At 39.0% G+C, this 27141-nt stretch overlaps 1 protein-coding gene across 1 annotated transcript in view; it reads left to right on the top strand.

Moving 5' to 3' along the window:
• WDFY4 (WDFY family member 4) overlaps positions 1–27141 on the top strand; it is a 704682-nt gene that overhangs the window by 135197 nt on the left and 542344 nt on the right. Inside the window, exons 8-10 of the mRNA XM_006897732.1 lie at positions 4688–5140; positions 12385–12489; positions 14255–14445. Coding sequence (XP_006897794.1) covers positions 4688–5140; positions 12385–12489; positions 14255–14445 — 749 coding nt within the window. The remainder of the gene's footprint in view (positions 1–4687; positions 5141–12384; positions 12490–14254; positions 14446–27141) is intronic.

Here is a 27141-nt window from a genome sequence, read left to right as displayed (position 1 = left end):
ACTCCTTGCTATTGTGAACAAAGCTGCAATAAACATGGGTGTGCATATATCTGCTTGGGTGTCAGTTATGGTCTCTTCTGTGTATATTCCCAGTAGTGGTATTGCGAAGTCAAATGGTATCTCTATTTGCAACTTTTTGAGAAAGCGCCATACCCTTTCCACAGGGGTTGCACCATTTTACACTCCCTCTCTTTAGCACTTTGGAGAGGTCCTTGACAGCTACTTACTGACTGAAAAACTCAATTGACATATATTGATACTTCCCATGCACCAACCACTTGAGTGTCAGATGCTGACGTGGACTAACCAGTTGTCTGTTGTCAATAACTTTCTATAGAGACTGTCAAACATACACTGAACACACAGCACACACACGTCAATAAAAATATCAGAGTAATAATTTTGAGAGGGAAGGGCACACTCTACTTGGGTTCCTTAAGAAACTTCACAGAGAAAATATTTTTGTTTATACAGTTTTCCAGATATGAAACTGAATTTGCTTAGAAATTTTTAAACATTCCTTGATTTTAATTGAGAGAGAGAGAAAAAAATCCTCTAGTCCAGAGCTACCTAATGAAAATAAAGTTTGAGCCCCAGATGCATGTTTTTAAAATAATGTTTTATTTAAGCCTTAGTGTAAATTTATACATAGAATACGTTCCCATTTGACAATTTCCACACTTATCAGTTAGTTGCATTAGTAACATTCATCACAGTGTGTCAATATTGTCTTTAATTGTATTCTGCTCATTATATTTATAGTATTGTGTTTCACTGTCCCCTTATCTTCTCATCTTTGCTTGCAAGTAATTGTTAACCTTTTGATCTCATACTACAATTTTTAATCAAATCACCTATATTAGGGGCAATATCCTTTCTTTTGTGGTGCCCCTCTGCTATTTTTCTAAAGGGTGATTATATACATGGGAGCTCTGGTGGTTTATTTCTGACGGAGCTGCACTGCTAACCCAAAGACAGCACCCTTCCAGTAGTTGAAATCTACCAGCATCTTCTATGCAATTTAAAGCTTTTGAAAACTCACTAGAGGGTCAGCTATGAGTTTGTTTCTGTTTACAAGCAATGAGTGAGTGAGTGATACATAGTAATATAAATAGATAGAGTTCTTTGTGGAATCTCCTGTTGTGTCCCCAGTAAGAATGATCAGCAGTATAGCCAGACACAATTAATCCTTCTATCCTCAGGATAGGTTAGGTTGTGCTCAGCTAGGTTTATATCTTCTCTGAGTTTCTGGTGACCTTCTTACTATTTTACTCCTCTTGAGACTAATATTTGTGACTTATAATGGTGCTCACAGGCTTCGAAAGACCTCAGACAAAAACACTCTGCTGGGCAGAATGCAGATAATTATTTTTTGTGAAATACTTATGCCAGTTGACTGAATTGTCCCACAAGATTATGGTCTCGAGCTGTCAGACCTGGAAAAACAGTTGGAGGCTGCTCACTTATATCTGAAGTACTCAAATCTGTGTCTTCAATGGATATATTAAATATATCCACATATATTTTTATATTCCTATAGACAACTTCACAGCCAGCCTGTGATCTTTTTTCACTGCTGACATTAAGCAATTATTTCCACACATATAGTGAAACCAATTCTTGTGTAGTCCATCATGTGAGGTCCATGTACATAGTTCCTACTTGTTTTTGAAAAGGTATTTGCAATGAAGAAATAACTGATTGTACAAAAATTCTGGCATTAAATCTCTAGCCTGATTTCTGTCATCAAGCCCATTTTCCCCAACTTCCAGTCCTTCTTCTCTGTTTCCAACTTTTGCTTTTCAATAAACAATACATCAATGGGAAATTGCCAGAAATTCAAATGGGATTCAGAATTGGCCATGGCACAAGGGCACATATCATTGCTGATGTCTGATGGATCTTGATGAAAGCACTGACAATCAGAAAGGTGTTTTCTTGCATTTGACTGACTATTCAAATGGATTTGACTATGTAGATCATAACAAATTATGGATAATATTGAGAAGAATAGGAATCCCAGAACACTTAATTGTAACCATATGAAACCATATGTAAACAATTTGAAGCTATATGTAACTATATGAAATATACATAGACAAAGAAGTGGTTATCTTTACAGAACAAGGGAACACTGCATGTTTTAAAATTAGGGCAGATGTACATCAAGGTTGTATCCTTTCTCCATACCTGTTTAGTGTGTATTCTGAATAAATAACTTGAGAAGCTGGACTATATGAAGGATAATGTGAAATCAGGATTAGAGAAAGGCTCATCAACAACCTGCCTTGTATAGATGACACACTCTTAGTTGCAAAAGTTAAAACTTGAAACACTTGCTGCAGAAGATCAAACATCACAGCCTTTAATATGGATTACATCTCAGCATCAAGAAAACAAAAATCCTTGCTGTTGGACTAATAGGCAACATCATGATAGATGGAGAAAAGCTTGAAGCTGGCAACACTTTCGCTTTACATGGATCCACAATCAGTACTGATGGTAATAGCAGCAAAGATATCAAAAGAAGTATTGCATTAGTAAAAATATGCTGCCAAGGGCCTTTCTAAAGTGCTAAATATCAAAGATGTCAGTTTTAAGACTAAAGGGTGCCTGGTCCAAGCCATAGTATTTCAATTTCTTCTTATGTATCTGAAAGTTAGATAATGAGTAAGGATGACCGAAGAATTGAAGACTTAAGTTTGGTGTTGGAGATTAGTGCATATCCATCCCATTGGCTTCTAAAAGAACAAACATATCTCTGCTGAAGGAAGTGTAACCATGGTGTTCCTTACAGGCAAGGAGAGTGAAACTTCATCTCATATACTTTGAGTATGTTTTCAGGAGGGACCAATCCTTGGAAAAAGCTTTAGGAGAATAAGACCCTTAAAGTGATGGATTGGCAGAGTGATTGTAACTGTGGGTTGGAGCATATCAGAGATTGTGAGGATGGTGCAGACCAGTTCAAGTTCAGATGTGTTGTGTATACATGTGTACAACAAATAAGAGTTGACTCAGTTGTAGAAATGACAACAGAAACCTCTAAGTATGCACAACAAACACTACAGTCAAAGATGAAGAAATTGAGGATTTCTACCAATTTGTGCAGCTTGAAGCTTATTGAACATAAAATTAAAACATATTAGTAATAACTGGTGACTGGAATACAAAGGTTGGAAACAAAGGAAAAGAATTGGTAATTAAAAAATTGGACTTGTTGACAGAAATTAGGCTGGGGATACAATGATAGAATTTTGTCCAATGAATTCATTGCAAATGATTTTTTCAACACCTTAAAAGGCACGCCTTTGTTTTTGAAAACAAAACAAAACAAAACCATAAACATGGATTTACCTAGGAATCAGTTTGACCATATCTGTAGAGCTATCCATGTTGTTGTAATCGTTGGTATGTGTCATCAAGCTAACTATGATTCATAGTGACAAGGAACAATGCCTCTGAACCTTGCTCTATCTGAGCCAACCTCACCATTTTTTTACACACCTGACCTCATTTCCACAGCCACTGTGTCAATCCAGTTTATCCAGGATCTTCCTCTCTTGCATTGGCCTTCTACCATTTCAAGCATGACATTCTTCTCCAAGGACTAGTCCCTCCTGGTAACATGCGCAAAGTATGTAAAACATTGTTTCAAAATCCCTGCCTTTAAGGAGTAACTGGGTTCCAATCTCTTCAGGGACAGATCTGTGTGTTCTCTAGGCAGTCCATGATATGGTATGTCTAATACTCTTCTCTAGCACCACAACTCAAAGGCATCAGTTCTTCTGTCATCCTTATTCATTGTACATCAGATTCATGACAAGCAACTGAGATGATTATGGTCTGGATCAGGTGCACTTTATTCTCTAGACTGACATTGTTCTTTAGTACTCTAGAGAGGTCCTTGACAGTAAATTTTACCAGTGCAATCTATCTTTTGATTTCCTGACTGCTGGTGCCACAAGTATTTATTGTGGATCCAAGCAAAATAAAATCATTAATAACCTGAATCATTTCTCCATCATGATGCTGCTTCTTGGCCCGGTGGTGAGGATCTTTGGTTTCTTGCTATTGAGATGCAATCCATATTGAAGGCTGCAGTCCTTGATCTTCTTCAGTAAATGCTTCAAGTTTTTCTCAGTTTCTGTGAGCAAGGTTGTGTCATCTGCACAATGCAGGTTTTTGATGAATCTTCCTCCAATTCTTATGATGTGTTTCCATATCTTTTCAATTTTTATGCTGAACAGATAATTTGGAGGCTGAATTTTAAGAAGAAGAATGTGGTACTAGGATTGGAGTGCAGCCCTCTACAGCACATCTTAATATCTTAATTCACATCAGTTATATCTCAACTGTTTCATCAGATAGTGTAGCTTTAGCCTTGTTTATATCCTGAGTGTTGACAGTTATCTCTAGGCGTGGTGTGTTGTTGTTTTTATGGTCTGCCTAGTTGGAACCAACCATAGATGACTCTTCAGCAGTTTTCAGAGACTGTAAATTGCACAAGAGATAGCTCATCTTTCTTCAACAGGGCTGCTGGTGAATTTGATCTTCTTGCCTTCAGGCTGGAAGTACAACTCTTTACCACTCAACCAATAGACATTTCTAATGTAATTTCTTAGTTTCTATACATAGGTTGGAAAAATGACCAACAACGTGATTATTTTTTTTTTTTTTTTGCTCTCAGGGGCAACTATTAAGAATCTTCAAGCTTTTCAAGTCCTGCAGAATGTCTTCCACAAAACCAGTAACCCTCTTCTCTGCTCACGGATCTTGTCAGCAATCAGAACTATGTGGGTGTGGAACACACGCAACTTCTTCCTTCTGGAGTGGACCCTCCAACCCATCTCACGGTTTGTAGAGCTCTTACATTTGAAGCCAGCCCCGGTGCAGACACAGTTCTTCCAGCTGCTGGAGATGCTGGTGTTTGAGCTATATTATGTTCCCCATGAAATCCTACAGAAGGTTCAGACTTTGGTCAAAGAGAGCCTAGACCCATCCTGCAGCCTTGTGGCCCTGCATAGTATCCACCGGATTGCAGGGGGGGACCCATTCTTCACTGACATCTTCCGGGACTCAGGACTCCTGGGCCTGCTACTAGCCCAGCTGCGGAAGCGAGCCAAGATCATGAGGAAATCAGGTGAGCGGTGTCAGGAGGGAGTTGGGACAGAAGCGAGGGGGTTAGTGTAGGTCAGCTCTGGGTCTCCATACCCCCTGAAAATGTTAGCATAGAAGAGATAATGACTATTCATGGATTGGGTACTGAAAGGGCTAAAGAAGTTATCCTGCAGAGGGTACATGAGCTTTTCAGAGCTACTCCTGAGTGGTAGAGAGCAAGGGGCTGTCTTATGTTTTATAACCTAATGTATTTCATCTCAAAGTAAGTTAAGTATGTGCTACTTGAAACGGGCTTCTTGGACAGTGACATCTCCAGCCCAGGATATCAACTGGATATATAGATATGGAGTAGCAGAGAAGCCTGAAGGGCCTCAATGACAGAAAGGGAAGTGAGCTGGGAGGGCCTGGGGCTTTCTGAGGCTTGGCAAAGTTTGTCAGAGTGCAGCTTCCTTGTTCACTTGATACAGTTAGAGCCTCATGGTCTTCCCTGCAGTCTGGGCTTACCAGGATTGCATCTTGGCCAGACACTGTGTGCCTCCTGGGCTGTATTCTGTGGCTCCTTGGCAATACCTCCTCACCCTTACCTTTGCCCTGTTTCTCAGCTTAATCCTTGCCTCTCAGCTTTAGAGACCTCAGTCCTTTCTGCAGGGGTTCAGGGCCTTTCTTAACCAGGCAACAGTGCTAGCTTGGGCTCTGTAACTCTTATGGTCCCAATAACAAGCTGTCTCCACATTAACTCCAATTCATGGTAACCTGATGTATGTCAGATGAGAACCGTGCTCAAGAAAGTTTACAAGGACTATTGTGTGAGAAGTAGGTTGCAAGGTCTTTCCATAGTGACTCTAGGTAGACTTGAATCTCTGAACTTTGCTATCAGGCAAGTACGTTAATGCCACACTAGAAATTTCATGTGAAGTTTGGAAACCTTCCTATCCACTGAATTTCAAACACGAAAGAGAAAAGTGATGATTTTCTTGGTTTCTTGTGGTTTCCCTCTGTCGAGTATGCATGAACGATGACTCTGAACCTTGCCCTCTTCTGTTACATTCTCACCACCTCCAACACATTTGAACTCACTGTTACAGTCACTGTGTCAGTCCATCTTGTCATTGGTCTTTTTCTTTTACAGTGAAATTCCACCTTTCTGAGTATGATGTTCTCCAAGGGCTGGCCCCTTCTTACAACATGCTCAAAGTATGTGAGATGGAGTTTCACCCTCTTTGCCTCCAAGCATATCCTGGTTTCATTTCTCAATGATAGAACTATCTGTTCTCTTAGCAGTCCATGTATAATCAATATTCTTCTCCAATATCCCAACTCAAAGACGTTTATTCTTCTTCTGACATCCTTAGCCATTGTCAACTTTCAGAGACATAGAAAGTTATTGGAAAGACCATGGATTGGTTCAGACACATCTTAGTCTTTAAACCTGCATTATTGCTCTTTATCATTATGGAGTTATCCTCAACAGAAGATTTTCCTAGATTAACACATCTTTTGATTTCTTGATTGCTGGTACCAAAGATGTTAATTGTGGATTAACACAATCATTGACAACTTCAATCTTTTCTCCATCTATCAGTATGTTATCTGTTGGCCAGATGGTGAGGAATTTTGTTTTTCTGATGTTGAGATATAATCCATATTGAAGGCTGTAGTTCTTTCCCCCTCCCTTTCTTTTTTTTTTAATTTGAAATTTTATTGTAAGTTTATAAAGAACTTGGATTTTCATTCATTCATTGTTGTGCATTTTCCTCCCTGCCCCCTCCCCCCAGTTTATTTTTTCTTTATAAAAAAAGTTCTTTCATTGTTATACAATCCCCCACCTCCAGGCCAATTTACTATTCATCTCTTATTCTGGACTCTTGTCACACCAATAATACCTGATCATATATTCCTTTTATACAGTTCTCTCCCTTGTCCATTTCAATGCCATGTACATTATTTATGAGCATTGAAATGGACAATGCCATGTACACTATTTATCCCCTCTTTTCTTAGTTCCCTCCAACCCCCCTGACAGTAATGAAAGTTGGAAATAGAAATGCCTTTTGACCCAGCAATTACACTACTGAAAATATACCCTACATAAAACAGAACCGTCATCCAAGCAGATATATGCACACCCATGTTTACTGCTGCTTTGTTCACAATAGCAAAGAGTTAGAAACAACCCAAGTGCCCATCACAAATGAATGGATAGAGAAGCTGTGGTGTATTCACACAATGGAATATTATGCAGCACTAAAAAAAACAAAGAACTCATGAAATATACAAAATAGGTGGCCATGGAGGACATTATGCTTAGTGAAATATCTCAGTCACAAAAAGACAAATACTGTATAATACCACTGTTATAAAAAGGCTATAGTTCTTAATCTTCTGCAGCAAGTGTCTAATCCTCTTCGCTTTCAGTGAGGAAGATTTTGTCATCTGCAAAATTCTGATGTCATGTTCCTCTTCATAAAGTTCAGTTTCTAAAATGATCTGTTCAGTTTGCAGATTGAATAAGTATGGAGAAAGGTGTGTTCTGAATTTCTGTTTTGTTCTGTGATTTTAATTAAAGTTTACAAAAAAGTTGGATATTCATTCATTCATTGTTGCAGTTCCTTTGCTCTGTTAGCACCTCCTTGGTCTAGCTCTAGGTTTTGCACAAGCACAATTAAGTATTGTGGGATACTCATCCTTCCCAATTTTAGCTGTAATTTGTTATTATCCACACATTCAAGTGCCTTTGCGTAGTCAATAAAACAAATATAGGCATCCTTCTGGTACTCTCTGTGCTGTCAGCCAAGATATACTTGACATTAGTAACGACATTTCTGGTGCCACAGCCTCCTCTAAGTCAAGTTTGAATTTCTGTCAATTCTCTGTCTATGTACTAATGCAGATATTTTAAAATAATCATCAGCAAGATTTTGCTTGTATGTGATATTGTGATCTTTTTTGACAATTTCCACATTTTCTTAGATCATCTTTTTAGAGTTGTTGTTTAGCTAGCTGACTTCCAGAGTAGAGAGAGACTTTTTAGACTATGGGGATAAATATGGAAGCTGTCCTCCAGATTTCTTTACACAAATTGGTGAGCACTCCCAGGACTACATTTGTTTGTTTGATTATGTCAATTGATAAACCACCACTTCCTGAGGCATTGCTTTTTTGCCAATGACTTTATAGCTTGAACTTCTTTCATTACCATTGATTCTTGATCATATGCTACTTCCTTAAATGATTCCATGTCAGTCAATTTTGTTGTTGTTGTTGTTTTGGTACAGTGCCTCTGTGTAGTCCTTCCATCTTCTTATAATAATGCTTCCTGGATCATTTAAGATTTTGCCCATAACATCCTTCAATATTGCAACTCAAGGCTTGAATTTGTTCTTTAGTTCCTTCAGCTTGAGAATTGCTGAGTGAGTTTTTCCCTTTTAACTTTCTTAAACCACTGACATAGATGTCAAGAATCACAATATAAATGTTAAGGCACATAATTCAGTACATATCATAGACTAATATTGACTTGGTAAGAATCTAATACCAAACCTATGGCTAGTATCAGAAAAAAATGATACTTCTTGGTGAAATGATGTTTATAGACTTAATTTATGCTTTCTATTCTTAAATATTTTTATTGTTTCTTACATATTTTGTTTCCTAGTTAGTAAGGTTTACTTTTACACATTCATTCACTGATTTATTACTCAAATATATGTAGAGTTTTTTTATGTCAGTCACTTTTTGGCATTGCAATTCAGTGTTGAGCACAGGAAACATGGCTCTGCCCACGTAGATCCAGTGGAGACATCTGCTTTGACTCAAGCATGAGCTTCCAGGTCACCCCACCCCCCAGGTGTGAATAAGAAACTATAAAATGTTGTTGTTTTTATGTGCCATAGGGTCACCTGCAACTCATAGCAATCTTATGTACAACAGTCTTAAACCCTGCTTTATCCTGTTCCAATCTTACTGTCTCTGACACACCTACACCCATTACTCCAGTCACTGAATTAATCCATCTCATTGAAGGTCTTACTCTTTTGTGCTGTCCCTCCACAAGCATGGTGTCCCACTCCAAGGACTGATCCCACCTTGCAACATGTCCAAAGTATGTCAGATGAAACTTTATAATCCTTGCCTTCAAGGAGCAGCCTGGTGTCACCCTCTCTAGGATGAACCCGTTTGTTCTCCTCTCCTTTCAGTCCATGGTATAATAAATATTCTTCTCCAGCACCAAAGCTCAAAGACAGCAACTCTCCTTCTATTGTCCCTAGTCATTGTCCAGCTCTCTGATACATAGCAAGTAACTGCAAAGACTATGGCCTGGATCATGCACATTTTAGCCTTCATATTGAAATCCTTGCTCTTCAGTACTTTAGAGAGGTCTCTGAGAGCAGACTTTCCCATCAAAATATATCTTTTAATTTCCTGGCTGTGAGTTCCAAGAGTGTTGATTGTGGAGCCAAGCAAACTAAAGCTGTTAATAATCTCCAACTCTTCACCATCTATCATGATGCTGCCATTTAGCCCAGTTGTGAGAATCAAGGAAGCAGGATTTCAGGTTTCCAGTAAAGGAAGCATGGTCCTCTGACTAGCACCATGCCCTGGAAGCTGGTTAAAAATGCACATTCTCAGATCTTTCCAGAAAAACTGAGCCAAAATACCAAAGACAGAGCCAAGAAATGTGCATTTTAGCAATAAGTGTTCATGTTGGAGAACCACTCTTGTTTGGGATAGTAGGTTATATCATGTGAATTAGAATGTACAGTTCCAAATAATGGAAACAAAATATTAGAGTCATGTTTTCTTAGGAAAACATAAAAAAAAAGGTGTTTGAGGCCTTGAACACCAATGAGTGTAGACCAAACGAGCTCTGTGAGGATATCAAGAAAACTGCCCATGAAGAATGTAAAAGATCTGGTTTTGGCAAGCACTGTGGCAATGGGACAATTAAAACAGACTTTCAAGGGGGGAATAAAGGAGAGGAATGAGCTGGAGGGGAGGTAGAGAAAATAGTGCAACAATGAATGAATGGAAATCCAAAATCTTTGTAAATGTTCATTAAAATTAATAAAATTTAAAAAAGAAACAATGATAAAAAAACAAAACAAAAGGAAAGTGGTATTTTTATTATGGTGATTCTCCAAAAGTAAGACTATGCTATCATAGATATTGTTCTTCATCTTTGTAACAAATAAAGGAACTATTTTAAAGTTAAAAAAAATAAAATGCAAAAGATCATTACAAAGGTTGAAAAAGAAGAAAAGACCAAGATGAATGTCAGATGAGACTCTGAGTATTGCATTAGAGACTTGAGAAGCCAAAGCTAAAGGAAGACACTAAGAAATCAAAGAGCTGAACAGGAAATTTCAAAAGGTAGCTTGGGATGACAAAGCAAGATACTATAATGAAATGTGCAGAGAGCTGGAGTCAGAAAATCAAAAGGGCCAAAGTCGCTCAGTGTTTCTTAAGCTGGAGGAGTTGAAAAACAAATTCAAGTCACAGGTGGCAGTACTTAAAGATAGTTTAGGTAGAATGTTAAATGATCCAGAAAGTATCAAAAGAAGATGGAAGGAGTACACAGAGTCACTGCATCAGAAGGAATTGGATGACACAGAGGAATTTCATGAAATAACATATGAGTAAGAGCCTATGGTGATGAAGGAGGAAGTTCAAGTTGCTCTGAAGGAATTGACGAAAAACAAGGTTCCAGGAGTTGATAGCATACCAATTGATTTATTTCAACAAACAGACACCACGCTGGATGCGTTCACTAAGTTGTGCCAAGAAATCTGGAGGACAGCCAGCTGGCCCACTGACTGGAAAATATCTATATTTGTTCCCATTCCAAAGAAAGGTAAGCCAACAGAGTGTGGAAATTATCGAACAATATCATTAATATCACATGCCAGCAAGATCCTGCTGAAAATTATCCAAAACCGTTTGGAACAATATGTCAACAGAGAACTACCAGATGTGCAGGCTGGATTTAGAAGAGGTCATGGTACTAGGGATATTATAGCTAATGTTAGTTAGATGGATCTTGGCAGAAAGCAGAGAATACCAGAAGAATAACTATCTGTGCTTCATTGACTATGCAAAGGCTTTTTACTATGTGGATCACAACAAGCTATGGCTGACTCTGAGAAGAATGGGAATCCCAGAACATTTGATTGTGCTTATAAGAAATCTACACTTGAACCAAGAGGCAGTCATCAGAACAGAACAAGAAGACACTACATGGTTCAAAATCAAGAAGAGGGTCCATCAGGGATGTATTTTGTCTTCATACATTTTCAATCTGTACGCAGAACAGATCATCCAAGATGCTGGGCTGTACAAGGAGGAATGTGGCATCAGGATTGGTGGAAGAATCATCAACAACCTGTGTTATGCAGGTGACACAACCCTGCTTGCTGAAACTGAGGAGGACCTGAAGCGTTTGCTGCAGAGAAGGTCAAGGACTGCAGCCTCCTATATGGATTGAAGCTCAACATCAAGAAAACAAAGATTCTCACTATTGTGCTTATTGGCAGCATCAGTATGGATGGTGAAGAGATTGAAATAGTTAACATTTTTATTTTACTTGGTTCCACAGTCAACACTCTTGGTAGCAGCAGCCAGGAAATAAAGAGACAAATTGCATTGGGAAAGTCAGCTGTGAGGGATCTCTTAAGAATACTGAAGAGCATCAACGTCAGCCTGGAGACTAAGGTGTGCCTGATCCGGGTTATAGTCTTTGCAATTACGTGCTATGCATTGGAGACTTTTGCAGTGAATAGGGATGATAGAAAGAGAATTGATGCCTTTGAGCTGTGGTGCTGGAGAAGAGTGTTGAATATACCATGGACTGCTAGGAGAACAAACAGGTTTGTCCTAGAGAGGGCGAAGCTGGAATGCTCCTTGGAGTCAAGGATTCTGAAGCTTTGTCTGACATACTTTGGACTTGTTGCAAGGAGGGACTGGTCCTTGGAGAGGGACATCATATTTGGGCGAGTGGATGGGCTGTGCAGAAGAAGACCCTCTATGAGATGGATTGATTCTGTGAGTGGAGTGGTGGGAATGAGTGTGTTTGAGATGGTGAGGTTGTCACAGGATAGAACAGCATTTAGGGCTCTTGTACATAGGTCGCTATGAGTCTCAAGTGATTCGATGGCACATAACAACAACAACAACAAGAAGGAGGTCAGGGATTTGAATCAAATCATCATACATATTATAGTTCATAAAGGCTTACCTTTTTCATTTTTTGTTGTTACTTAAATATGACAGGAAACACAGAGTCCACCCTTGACATTCAAGACTCAGAAAAAGAACTCACTTGCTTGATGCTGAGGACTGTGAGCACACTTCTTGAAGGTTCCATTCGGAATGCAGGTAAGGATAGTGCCAAATATGCGTTGTTACTGTTTGAGGAAACATGAACAATTCCCTGGTTATGTATTTATATAGTATTCAGAAGCTTTATCTGTGGATGAACCAATACTCTGACCAGCATCATTTACTTGTTGGGGGAAGTTCAGGGATCATCAGCACTCTGGTATATTCACCTTGATTTACTCTTCACTTCTAAGTCTGCTGGGTAATACTGGAGGTGAAAAGACTGTACTTTATATACCATTTCCTAAATAGGTGACATCACAAAGTGCCCCTTTTCAAGAAAAATATGTTTTAATATTCTGCTGCACCTATGGGTACTTAAAAAAAAGTCTCAGGAGTAAGTTATGGGCAAAGAAAATTAGTAGTTTCTAGAAAATAGAATTTTGATGCCCATAATGCCCATAATGCACTTGGAAGCTACATCTTTGAAAAAAAAATTCTTTAGCATACACACACACACACACACATATATATATGTATGTATATTACATATGAAATATTATAATAACAAAACAGTATCAACAAAATCACTTTAGTGAACTTGGTAATTTGAGAGGTTTTTGTCCATAAAGGTAGAAAATTACTCTTTCATTATGTCAGAAGATCTTTAACAAAGGATTCACTGGAGGTTCTGGTTAAAATGCCTATTTCTAGGTCTCACTTCCAGTGATTTAAATAGCAATATAACAAGAAAGAGTTCAGGAATCTGCTTCTAAAGAGACTTCCAAGTGATTTCCATGTTGGTTCTACCTGGCCCATTCTTAGAGAAATCCTACCTCAAGGAGTTAAGTCATCTATTCAAATTCATACTTGGCCACTTGAAGGACCCAGTTTCTTCTTACTTATTACTCCACTTCTGAGTACTCTAAATACCAATCCTTGACAAGAAACTGTTGGATCCATTCAGCCAAATGTACTACAAGTCTGATATCTCTAATTTTCTCTCCTCAAAAACCTAGGAGTTCTTAACTTAAAGTTTGGCTTCCTTTCCAAAACTATTTTAGCAGAGAAAAGACAAAATTTTCACACTATGAATTAGGAGAAATCAAAGCAAAGAAATATTGATGAGAACTTTGTATTATTTAGCTTCCTTTGAAATACTAACTTTTTTGTGGTTTAAAACTTCCAGAATCTTTGTAAATGTTCATTAAAATGAGTAATAACATAAAAGAAAAAAAGTCTAAACAATGACATTCTGAAAAGAATATCGCACATGTCTTTATCAAAGTAGGGAACTATTTTTTAAAGATGATGTTTTAAAAAGTGGATACATCTGACTGTATTAAAATGAAAATCTCTGATCAACCGAACCAAGATCCAAACCCACTGGCCATTCAGACTCATTGATCTTTCATCTGGTTATAAATATTTACAAGAGGAGACTGCCGCATTGTTCTCCCAAGGAACAGGTAGTGGATTTGAACCCCTGACCTTTCTTTTAGCAGCTCAACACATAATGCACTCTGCCAAGAATAAAACCACAAAAGGGAAAAAGTGTTTGATGCACATAAAATTAACATTTACCTAAAGTACATATAAAAAAAACCCTACAAAACCCCCCAACCCTACAATTTTCAGTGGAAAGAAAGTTATTTTGCTTTTAAAATTTAAGCTCCAGTTTCTAATTCTCATATTAGTGGTGAACATAGCTTCAAAAATTTTACTAAAGATTAGAAGACAAAAAGTGTAGTAAAACATATTTTGAAAATATTAAGAGAAAGCACTAGGTCTGCGTCTCCAACCCACACTCTCTGTTCTGCAGTTGTCTTGAAAGACCATGGTATGGTGCCCTTTATAAAGATCTTTCTGGACCAGGACTACTACCGTGGACCTTCACTGGCCATCCTGGAGCAGCTGTCTGTCATCAATGCAGAGGAATATATGAGCATTGTTGTGGGTGCCTTGTGCTCATCTACACAAGGGGAGCTGCAGCTGAAACTGGACCTACTCAAGGTGACGTCAGAGCTCCTTTGTGTTAGTTCTCCTTTTGATTTGTTGCAACATCTACTCAGTTGACCACTGCATAAGGGAATGAAATGCTGGCTGCTGCAGCAAATCAACTCCAAGTCTTAGGTCTAATCTTCATGCTAGCAGCTCACTGTACAGGCTTGAACAAGAAAATACCTTGAGCCTAACCTTGAACCCCACTCTCTTCCTTTCATGCTGACTGAATTCCATGTCCAGGGGAGCTGCCTCTCAATGACACTTATGACCACTGGCTAAAATATTTGTAGAAAGAAGCTTCTAGTGTACTAAGCACATGATGATTTCAATTCTGTGAGTAGCATAATCCATAGAGAGCAGTGCTACTCACCCAAAGGTGGTGTCTCTCTGGTGGTTCAAATGCACCAGCAGTTCCAGGAGAGAAAAGATGGGCAGTCTTTTCCTGTGTGATTTAGTCACTGAAGTATCAGTTATGAGTCAATTCTGATTTTATTGCATTATTATTTTATTGAGTTAGAGCGAGTAATGTTAACAGGTCACTTGTGGCAGTTTGTGCAGTTTGTGCATGACCGTTAGCCTAAAGACTTATAGTTAAAAAATACCTGGCACTGCCATGGTCGCAATATGTTTCCACAAAGATTGTAGCCATGAAAACTCTACAGAGTGGTTTTGTTCTGAAACACATGAGTCAGAAGAGACTCTATGGCAATGGCTTAAGTTTGATTTGGGCAATGCAGTGGATTAATAGAGTCAGTACTGCAATTTGTTTATCTCCTACCCCCAACAAAAGATCTCACATCTTAATACAAAAGAAGGCACACAGTTTGAATCCACCAGTTGCTTTGCAGAATAAGGATAGGTAGTCTCCTCCCTGCAATTAAATGCCTCTGAAAACCCATTGTAAGGTCAGCTATGGGTCAGTTCTGACTCAATGGCACACAATAAAAGCAACAGTACAAAAGGTCATGTCTATATTACTCAGATCTGAATATATCATACAAATTGACTGTAGTCAGAGTAGGGTAGGATGAAACTTTTGGAAGCATTCCCTGCTGATGAGACCTGACAACACTGTTAATGCATGAGTAAAAGAGTGAGATATATATATCTTCTTTCAGATCTCTTTGTTCTTCTGACATGCTATAGCACAGTTAATATTTTTCCCCAATTTTCAGGTAGTTTGCTTAGTATATAGTTTGAATAAGTATGGTGAAAGAAGACAACATGGTTTTTGACTTTTTTTTTCTGATTTTAACCCAGGTAGTGTCCCCCTGTTCAAAAGATCACATCTTGGTATATATTTATATATATTCGATATGTTCATTTAGTGTTCTAAAACTCTTATTCTTTACAATGTCATATCCACAATTTTTCATGATTCATAGAGTTGAATACCTTTTCATAGACAATAAAACAAAGGTAAACATCTTTCTAGTATATATATTAAAAATGTATGCATGCATTGAAGTTAGGATATCCATCCAGCATAAATATATGTATTTTGTAACATGGTAGCACTATCCTCATATGAACTGTTCAGGATTTCCTAAATGGCTAGTGTAATTGAGAAATACAATTTTAATGTCATTCAAATTTTTTAAGTGCTTTATTAAGCTGTGAATGATATATAGTAAATTTCACATATTTAAAGTATACTATTTGATTGTGGAAACTACAGCACAATCTCACTGATTTCACATGCAAGCAAGATTCTACCGAAGATTATCCAAAAATGACTGGAACGGCACATCAGCAGAGAACTGACAGAAGTCCAGGCTGGGTTTAGAAGGGGTCGTGGTACTAGAGATATTGTAGCTGATGTTAGATGGATCTTGGCTGAAAGCAGGGAATACCAGAGGAATGTCTATCTGTGTTTCATTGACTATGCAAAGGCATTTGACTGTGTAGATCATAACAAACTATGGCTGACTCTGAGAAGAATGGGAATCCCAAGAACACTTGATTGTTCTAATAAGAAACTTATACTTGGACCAGGAGGCAGTTGTCAGAACAGAGCAAGGAAACACTGCATGTTTCAAAATTGGGAAGGGTGTACACCAGGGATGTGTCCTGTCTCCATACCTTTTCTATCTGTATGCAGAACAGATTATCTGGGAGGCTGGGCTCTATGAGGAGAAATGTGGGGTCAAGATTGGTGGAAGATCTATCAACAATCTGTGTTATGCAGATGACACAACCCTGCTTGCTGAAACAGAGGAGGACCTGAAGCACCTGTTGCAGGGGGTCAAAGACTGCAGCCTCCAATACTGAGGCTCAATGTCAAGAAGACAAAGATTTTCACCACTGGGCCAATTGGCCGCATCCGGATGGATGGTGAAGAGATTGAGATTGTTCACAGCTTTAGTTTGATTGGCTTCACAGTCAACACTCTTGGCACCAGTAGCCAGGAAATTAAAAGGCATATTATGATGGGAAAGTCTGCTGTTAGGGACCTCTCCAAAGTACTGAAGAGCAATGATCTCTCTCGGTGACTAAGGTGCGTCTGGTACAGGCCATGGTGAACTATGTGTCTGTAACTGAAGCAGCTGGAGACTATGTCCCCAGTGAGGACTATGGCAACAGCTAAAAAAGCCATTTTCAAAAGGATTTTTAAAATAAAATTTTTATTTTAAACTGGTTTATCTATGAAGTTTATAAGCATTGTTTTTCACACCAGAGATTTCCCATTTCCTTTACCCTCCCTTTCCTCTACTCATCAAATTGTACGATCCTATGATTACCCCTCTTTCCCATCCTCACATTTCTGATCTTACTCTTCCCCTTTAGGTCCTCATACAAGTTTTACTTGTTATCTTTCTATTTCTACAATAATTGTATTATACAGTATTTTTCCTTATGTTACTAAGTTAGTTCACTTAGATGCCCTCCAGACCCTCTCAAGTTAGGTAGTGATTTTCAAAGTCATTGCTCCTATGTGATGTATAGTATTCTATCCTGTGATTGTGCCATAATTTCTCAATCCATTTGATTGTGGTTGCATACTTGGATTGTTTGCATGTTGTTGCTATGGTGTATAACACTGCTATGAACATTGGTGAACAAATCTCCGTTTGTGCCTCAGTTCTAATTTTCTTGAAGTGTATTCCAAGCAGTGGAATAGCTGGGTCATATGGGATTTTCTATGTTCATCTTTTTGAGGAAATGCCAAACTGCTTTCCAGAGTGGCTAAACCATTTTACAATCCTACAAACAGTGTACAAGAGTTCCTATATCTCCAAATCCTCTCCAACATTTATTACTTGCTGTCCTATTAAACTTTGCAACTGCTTGTGGAATAAGATGGTTATCTTATTGTAGTTTTGATTTGCATCTCTCTTGTTGCCATTGATTTTTAGCATTTCTTCATATGTCTGTTGGCCACTGAGTATCTTCCTCTGTCTGTGAAAAGTCTATGTCTTTTGATAATTTTCTAATTGTGTTATCAGTATTTTTCTTGTGGAGGCCCTGTAGGATTCAAACTTTTGCTATGACAGCCTTGTCTGAGATGGTATTGCTAAATGTTTGTTCTCAGTCAGTGGTTTTCTTTTCACCCTGTTGGAAAATGTTTTTCATGTACACATGGATTTAATCTTTAGACGGTCGCATTCATCAATTTTATCCTCTCCAAACTGTGCATTTCTGGCTGCTTTGGGCAGTCTTTTTTACCATAGACTAGGCTGTCTATGTTTGATTCCAGTTTGTCAGGAGCAACAATTTTGAAAAATACTACATAACTTAAGAGAGACTGGAGAACATTATGCTGAGTGAACTATCTCCATCTCATAGGATAAATACTATATAGATAATTTCTGTAAAAAAATAGAAGGATGACTAGCAAAACATGTACGGGAGCTCAAGAAGGGAAGCAGTGGTATTGAAGGGGTGAAGATGCATAGGGGCAAATCCATAGGGTTGGACCATTTGGTGGGTGAAGGGAGGAGGGGAAGGAAATGGGAAGGATCTGGGTCAAAAGACAGGGTAATGATGGACAAGGTCAAATGATGATTAATTTTGTAAAACATAATGCATGAGAATGATTGTGTGAAACACAATTTGAGTGAAGAATATTGTGAAACACAATATATATGAACTTTGTAAGCAAACCAATAAAAAAATCAAGAAAACAAAACACAATTTCTTAGTAAAAGTTCTGATTTCAGTTCAGCAACACAAACACAAGAAGCCTCTGGTTTCCTCAGTCATCCAGCAAGGTTTGCCTCAGAGCAGTTAATCAGCTTTTCCTTCAGTCATTAACAAGAACAGCAAAAACTTTTAACTGTGACCTCTATCTCAAGGCTTCTCTGGTTACACCTTACCACAGTTTCTCCACAGCAACTCCACAGTGTCTCCACCACAAACACCAGGGTCTTGTCACTAGAGTTTCACTCTCAACAAGATCTTGCTTCAGTCTCCTCAAGTCTTTCTGTTCAGTGTGGGAAGTTCACGCTCTCTCTCTCTCTCATCCTAGTCCCACAGTTGTTGATGATTTGAAAGACCATGTGTCTATAGTTAAGTTTCCTGGAGAGCAGAGAAGGGTAAAGTAATGGCTAAAAAATCCAAATTTAAGCCAAAACCATAGTAGACAATTTCTGATTTATTCATTCTTATTCAACCCATAAGCTGAATAAAAAAGTATACCTTTTTCTTTGAAGAATCTTCTATTACAGTTGTAGCTTTAAGCATCCACATCTATAAATAAAACAAATCATTTGGTAATAGTAATCGACACTAGCTCACAGAATGAAGTATTTTCTCTTCATCTGGTTGGGTTGTTTGTGGTCAACTCATTTCTAGACATCTGTGGCTAGGTTTAAATGGGCATCTGCAGCAAACTCAGGAGTTCACATTTTAAAAAAAAATTTATTTATTGTGCGTGTACCGTCAAATCAGATCTGACTGGTACAGGAGGGAAATTTCCCCTCCTTCTTTGGCAGAGCATCAGGTGGATTTGAACTGTGTACCTCTGGGATTGCAGTACAGCTTCTTGTAGTTCACACATCGAACTTCCTTTAACTTTAAACTCCAGGAAGGGACTTGTCCAGGCACCAGTTTTACCATGCCTCAGTGCATTGGCAAAGTCTCTCTTTGTCTACTTGTCTTCTTTCAAATTTAGCTCCCCTCAGAGTACTGAGTGGGGCTTAATCTTTTCCCAGTCAAAGCCTGATGTTTTCTTTAAAATTCTACTGCCTTCAACAAACATTCATGTAGAGCAAATTTTCCCTTTTCATATATCTAATTAAGCACTTAACTGAAAGTAGGCTTATATTCTTCTTCTAAATTACATCTCATTATTATAATACCCAATACATCTTACTACATGCAGTAGAGTTAAAGAAACAAAAACGTTGGTGATTTTTACAACATATCCTAACATTAAATTATCAAAAATTTTAATCATTTTTGTAATACATCCTAACATTACAACATAGGATGGGGAACCTCAATACATAGACTTTTAAAGAAATTTACAATTTCATCTTTATCTTCTACCTTTTTGTCTAAGGCCATAAAGTTGCTTCTCAACTTTTCTTTCCATTTTTTTATTGTTGTTAGGTATCATTAAGTTGGAACTGACCCATAGGTGACCCACCAGTGGGTTTTCTGAGGCAGTTAACCACACAAGAGTAGGTTGCCCATCCTTCTCCTGCTCTTTGCATTTTAGTAGCAGAAAAAGTAAACTTTTGGTCTTTCTCCCCCAGTTTGTAGCAACAGACAGTAAACATTTTAGCTGTACATATTTCCAAGTTCTAAATTTACAAAATCCCATGCTTTCTATGAATCTGGAGCAATTGCAACACATCCCACCACTTTGATAGCAATTGAAAAGAAGCAAATTCAGGTTGGAGAAAGCCAACTCTGATATCTACTAACTCCATAAATGGGAACTCTTCCTATCAATAACATGTACAGACACAGACTAATAGCTACAAGATCAGATATGCTACCAGGTTCAGTCCCGCAATACAAATGCAAAAAGCCTTGAGTTTCTTTAGTCATTCAGCAATCTTTATCTCATGGCAGTCACAAACCAACTGTACCTTCAATTGTCCAGCAAGCAAAACCATTAACTTCAGCTCCATTTACAAGACTCCATCAGGCTACACCTTGTAGCAATATCATATCTCTTCAGTCTGGCAAGCTCTCCCTCTTATGTTGACCCCATAGCTGTTGATGATGTAGAAGATATTGGTCAAAGGAGAACCAAGTACTTGGAGCTGAGGCAGCTGAAGAGCACATTCCCAGAAGGGGCTAAGGTAATGGCTAGAAAAGCCATTTTCAAAAGTACTAACATCACAACTGTTCTAGAAATTTTTGTAAAATCGTTAGCAGGATTTTCCTTGAGTGTGATATTAGAGGTTTTGTTTGATAATTCCCACTTTTTAGAGGTGGTGAGAACAAATATGGAGCAATTCCAATCAGCTGGCTAGGTAACTTCCAAATTTCTTTGCACAAAATGGTGAGCACATCGAAGGCTGAATCCGTTGAAATGTGTTAATGCATATTCCATCAGTTCTAAGGTCTTTATTTTATTGCACTGGTGAAATCGTCTATTAAAGACTGTTCAAAGATGCTGAGGAGCAGCAGTGTTAGTTGAAAGACTAAGGTGTGTCTGATTAAAACAATAGTCTTTTTTAAAAATTTTACTTTATTACTTTTAATGAACATTTACAGAGATTTTGGATCTCCATTTATTCATTGTTGCACTTTTTTCCCCTGTCTTCCCCCACCTGCCACCCCAGTTCACTCCTCTCTTCGAAAAGCAAAACTCCTTCATTGGTATACAATACCCCTGCCCACCCCTCTCTCACCCTTTCCCCACCCCCACCCCCCATGCCCGAGTGCACTCCACTATGCAACCTTAATTCTGGACTCTTGTGATAGCCATAATGTTGTTGTTGTTACGTGCGGTCGAGTCGCTTGCGACTCATAGCGACGCTACGTAAAACATCCCTAAACTCTGCTCTGTCCTGTGCCAACCGCACCGTCTCCGATACACCCATGCGCATTACCCCAGTCATTGAATCAATCCACCTCATAGGGGGCCTTCTCCTTCTGCGCTGTCCTTCCACCTTACCAAGCATGATGTCCCTCTCCAAGGACCGGTCTCTCATGCAACATGTCCAAAGTATGTTAGACGGAGCCTTAGAATCCTTGCCTCCAAGGAGCAGCTCGGTTTGACCCTTTCCAAGATGAATCTGTTTGTTCTCCTAGCAGTCCATGGTGCCCTCAATACTCTTCTCCAGCACCACAGTTCAAAGGCATCAATTCTCCTTCTATCCTCCTTAGTCATTGTCCAACTATCTGATGCATAGCAAGTGATAGCAAAGACCATGGCCTGTATCAGACACACCTTATTCTCCAGAGACACACCATTGCTCTTCTGTACTTTGCAGAGGTCCCTAACAGCAGACTTTCCTATGGCAATACGTCTTCTAATTTCCTGGCTACTGGTGCCAAGAGTGTTGACTGTGGAGCCAAGCAAACTAAAACTGTGAACAATCTCAATCTCTTCACCATCCATGCTGATGCTGCCAATTGGTCCAGTGGTGAGAATCTTTGTCTTCTTGACATTGAGCTTCAATCCATATTGGAGGCTGCAGTCATTGACCCTCTCCAGCAAGCGCTTCAGGTCCTCCTCTGTTTCAGCAAGCAGGGTTGCGTCATCTACATAACGCAGATTGTTGATAGATCTTCCACCAATCTTGACCCCACATTTCTCCTCATAGAGCCCAGCCTCCCGGATAATCTGTTCTGCATACAGGTTGATACCCTATCATATATCGCTTTCACACTATTCTCTCCCTCATCTGTTTCAATGCAGTATATACAATTTATCCAGTTTTTCTCAGTCTTACCCCAACCCTGATGTCAGTCCCATTCTACAACAGTGGCACCATGCAGTATTTGTCTTTTTGTGACTGAGATATTTTACTCAGCATGTCCTCCAGGGTCACCCATTTTGAATATTGCATGAGTTACTTGTTTTTGAATGCAGCATAGTATTACAACAATAGTCTTATTGTTTACTTGATATGCATATGAAAGTTGGGCAGTGACTAAGGATGAGGGAAAAATAAATGATGCCTTTGAATCATGTTAGAGAAGAGTATCAACTATCCCATGAACTGCTAAAAGGACAAAGATATCTTGGAGAAAGTGCAATCAGGGTGTTCCTTAAAGGAGAAGATGGTGAAATTTTGTCTCACATACTTAGGGCATGTTATTAGGAGGGTCCAGTCTTTTGAAAATGACATCATGCTTGGAAGGTTGAGAGTTGGCAAAGAAGAAGATGACCTTCAACTAGGTGGATTGGCACAGTGCCTGCAGAAATAAGCTCAAATGTGTCAAAGATTGTGAGGATGGCACATGATAGGACAGGTTTCAGTGTATATATATTTGTTGACACATCAGTGTCACAGTGTTTAACTTCACAACAACCACAAGTTACCTCTGTACAGCAAATGGACAGACTAGTGCTATATCATTTAGAGAAATGTTTGACTAAGAACAGTTAAAACCAGGCCTGAGAGCTGCAGCCCTGAGGGCCCAAATGTCTTTTTAAATAGTAGGCCAAATCCAATCAGCACACCCAATGGCGAGTAAACATTCCACATCCAAACCTCACCAGAACCAGAAAACAAACCTCTGTAGAATCTGGCTGCTCCAGACAACTTTCCAAACTGGACTACACACACACACACACATACACACACGTTAGCAGCTTTCCAGTTGACTGTGACTCTATGAACAACACATCTGAATCTTGTCCTGTTTTGTGCCATCCTCACAATCTGACACATTCGAGCCCATTTTTTTTTAATTTTTTTTTCTTTCTATAATTATATTTTATTAATTTTCATAAACATTTACAGAGATTTTGGGCTTCCACTCATTCATTGTTGCACTATTCTCTCTACCCTCCTCCCAGTTTGTTCTTGTCCAAATGCCACAGTGCTTGTCAAAGCCAGTTCTGATTAATCTTCTTTGTCAGTGTATCCTTTGCCTATCACTCCTCCCTGAGAGAGACTTCACCCTGAGTCATAAGGAAAAGGGGACGGCGTATTCTCTTAGCTACTTCCTGCTGAAAAGGGACGCTGTGGGTTTCAGGGTGAAGATCTTCTCTCACTACTCTAAAGGGCCCCTTTGGCAGTAGGAAACACATAGACTATTATGGAAATTGATTTTGGAATTCAGATGCACTCTTATTGATTGTGCTTGGCTGTACATGTACATATCCTTCAAGATGTATCATGGGGGTGTTGCAACCTAGAAGACACGAATTTGACTAACAAGTTATAAGTACATGAGTCCAAAAATTATGGAAAAGTAAAAGAAAAGATTCTTTCATTGTTTTACAAACACTCCCCCAGGTCCCCTCCACCATGCAGCCCTCGCTCTAGTCTCCTGTGATGACAGAAATACCCAGTTACATCTCTCTTTTAGATGGTTCTCTCCCTCCTCTGTTTCAGTGCAGTATACATTATTGAACCCATCTTACTCAGTCTCTCCCCAACCCCAAGGACAGTCCTATTCTACAACAGTGGCATCATGTAATATTTGTCCTTTTGTGACTGGGATATTTCACTCAGCATAATGTTCTCCAGAGTCAACCATTTTGAATAATATTGCATGAGTTCCTTGTTTTTTAATGCAGCATAGTATTCCATTGTGCGAATATACCACAGCTTCTCTAGCCATTCGTTTGTTGATGGGCACTTAGGTTGTTTCCAACTCCTTGCTATTGTGAACAAAGCTGCAATAAACATGGGTGTGCATATATCTGCTTGGTCGAGCCCATTTTTATGTAGAGTTTATATATAAACAGATTTTTACAGACACACACACACACACACAGAAAGAGAGAGAGAGAGAGACTGGTGAATTTAAATCAGGTGCCATTGGGTTGGCAGTGCAGCTTGTTAACATCAAGCCATGATAGAGATGGAGATGATAGAGAGATATAGATACACATATATGTGTGTGTGTGTGTATATATATATGTGTGTGTGTGTATGTGTGTGTATGTATGTATGTGTATGTGTGTGTGTGTATGCCAGGGATGTGTCCTATCTCCATACCTTTTCAACCTATATGCAGAATAGATTATCTGGGAGGCTGGGCTGTATGAGAAGTGTGGCATCACTAATGGAGGAAGATTCATCTACAATCTGAATTATGCAGATGACACAGCCATTTGCTGAAACTGAGGAGGACCTGAAGCATTTGCTGCAGAAGGTCAAGGACTGCAGCCTTAAATATGGATTGAGGCGTAATATCAAGAAGACGAAGATTCTCATCACTGGACCAATTGGCAGCATCAGGAAGGATCATGAAGAGATTGAGATTGTTAACAGCCTTAATTGATTGGCTCCACAGTCAACATTCTTGGCACCAGCAGCCAGGAAATGAAAAGACATATTGCAATTGTGAAGCCTGTTGTTAGGAACCTCTTCAATGTACTGAAGAGCATGGTGTCACACTGGAGACTAAGGTGTGCCTGATATAGGCCATGGTCTTTGCAATCACTTGCTATGCATCAGAGAGCTGGACAATGACTAAGGAGGATAGAAAGAGTATTGACGCCTTTGAGCTGTAATGTTGGAGAAGAGTGTTGAATATACCATGGGCTGCTAAGAAAATGAACAAGTTCATCCTAGAGAGGGTTAAACCAGGCTGCTTCTTTGAGGTAAGTATTCTGAAGCTTTGTCTACATACTTTGGACATATTGTAAGGAGAGACCAGTCCTTGGAGAGGGACATAATGCTTGGGAGAGTGGAGGGACAGTGTAGGAGAGGAAGACCCTCTATGAGGTGGATTGATTCGTGACTAGGGTAATGGGGTAGGTGTGTTGGAGACAGTAAGATTGGCACAGGAGTTAAGGCTGTTGTACATAGGTTTGCTATGACATGAAGGCGACTCGACGGTACATAAAAACAACTACTTAAATTTGTTTTGTTGTTGTGTGCCATTGAGTCACTTGCTACTCATAATGACTCCTATTTACAATATCCCTAAATCTTGCTTTATACCATGCCAATCTCATTGTCTCTGACACACCTACGCACTTACCCCATCACTGAGTCAATCTATTTCGTCTAGGATCTTCCTTTCTTTCACTGCTCCTCCACCCTCCCAAGTATGATGGCCGTCTCTAAGGACTGAGCCCTCCTTGCAACATGCCCAAAGTATGTCATATGAAGCATCAGAATCCTTGACTCCAAGAAGCAGCCAGGTGCCACCCTTTGTAGGACAAATTTGTTTGTTCTCCTGGCAGTCCATGCTGTATTCAATACTTCTGCACCACATCTCAAAAGCATCAATTCTCCTTCTATCATCTCTAGTCATTATTCACCTCTTTGATGCATAAAATGTAATTGCAAAGACTATGGCCTTTATCAGGTGCATCTTAGTTTCCAGACTGACATCGTTGCTCTCCAGTACTTTCGAGAGGTCTTTGACTACAGACTTTCCCAATGTCATTTTTCTTTTCATTTCCTGGCTGCTGGTACACAGAGTGTTTATTGTGGAACCAAGCAAACTGAAACAGTTTACAATCTCAATCTCTTCACCATCTATTATCTCAGCAGTGAGACTCTTTGTTTTCTTCTTGTTGAGCTTCAATCCGTATTGAAGGCTGCAGTCCTTGACCTTCTGCAGCAAACATTTCAAGTCCTCCTCAGTTTCAGCAAGCAGAGTTGAGTCATCCACATAACACAGATTGATGATGAGTCTTCCTCCAATGCTGATGCCACATTTCTCCTCATAGAGCCCAGCCTCCTGGATAATCCCATTCTGCATATAAATTGAAAAGTTGTGGAGATGGGACATATCCCTGGCGTACACCCTTTCCAATTTTGAACCATCCAGTTTTCCTTTGCTCTGTTCTGATGACTGCCTCCTGGTCCAAGTATAGGTTTCACATAAGAATGATCAAATGTTCTAGAATTCCTATTCTTCTCAGAGTTAATCACAGTTTGTGTGAATCACACAGTTGAAAACCTTTGCATGGTCAATGAAACATAGATAAACATTCCTCTGGTACTCCTTGCTTTAAGACAAGATTCATCTAACTTTAGCTATAATATTCCTAGTACCATGGCCTCTTCTACATCCAGTCTACTGTGCTGTTAAAGTCATTTTTTGGATAATTTTCAGCAGACTATTGTTTGCATGTAATATTAATGATATTTTTCAATAACTTCTCCATGCTGTCAGATCACCTTTCTTTGGAATGGGAACAAATATAGGTCTCTTCAAGTCATTTGGCCAGGTAGCAGTCTTCTGGATCTCTTGGCACAACTTGATGAGCACATCCAGGGCAGCGTCTGTTTGTTGAAATATGTCAATTGGTATGCCATAATTTCCTGGACCTTGTTTTTTGTCAATTCTTTCAGAGCAGCTTGAACTTCTTCTTTCATATATACATGCGTGTATGTATTTATATGTATACATATACATGTGTATATATGTACTTATATGTGTATATATATGTATGTATGCACATGCATATATACACATATATACATACAAACACACACATAGTAGCCTAGTGGTAAGAAGCTATACTGCAATTCCAAAGACATGCAATTCGAGGCCACCAGCCATTCCCAGGGAAAAGGATGGACAATCTCCTGTGTGATTAACTGCCTCTGAAAAACCATTAGAGGGTCAGCCATGGGTCAGTTCTGATTCTACAGTACTCAA

Source organism: Elephantulus edwardii, unplaced genomic scaffold (assembly GCF_000299155.1).
Source record: "Elephantulus edwardii isolate Elephantulus edwardi_28Jun2011 unplaced genomic scaffold, EleEdw1.0 scaffold00213, whole genome shotgun sequence".
Classification (NCBI taxonomy): Eukaryota; Metazoa; Chordata; class Mammalia; order Macroscelidea; family Macroscelididae; genus Elephantulus; species Elephantulus edwardii.
This window is presented reverse-complemented; position numbering and strand designations above follow the sequence as displayed.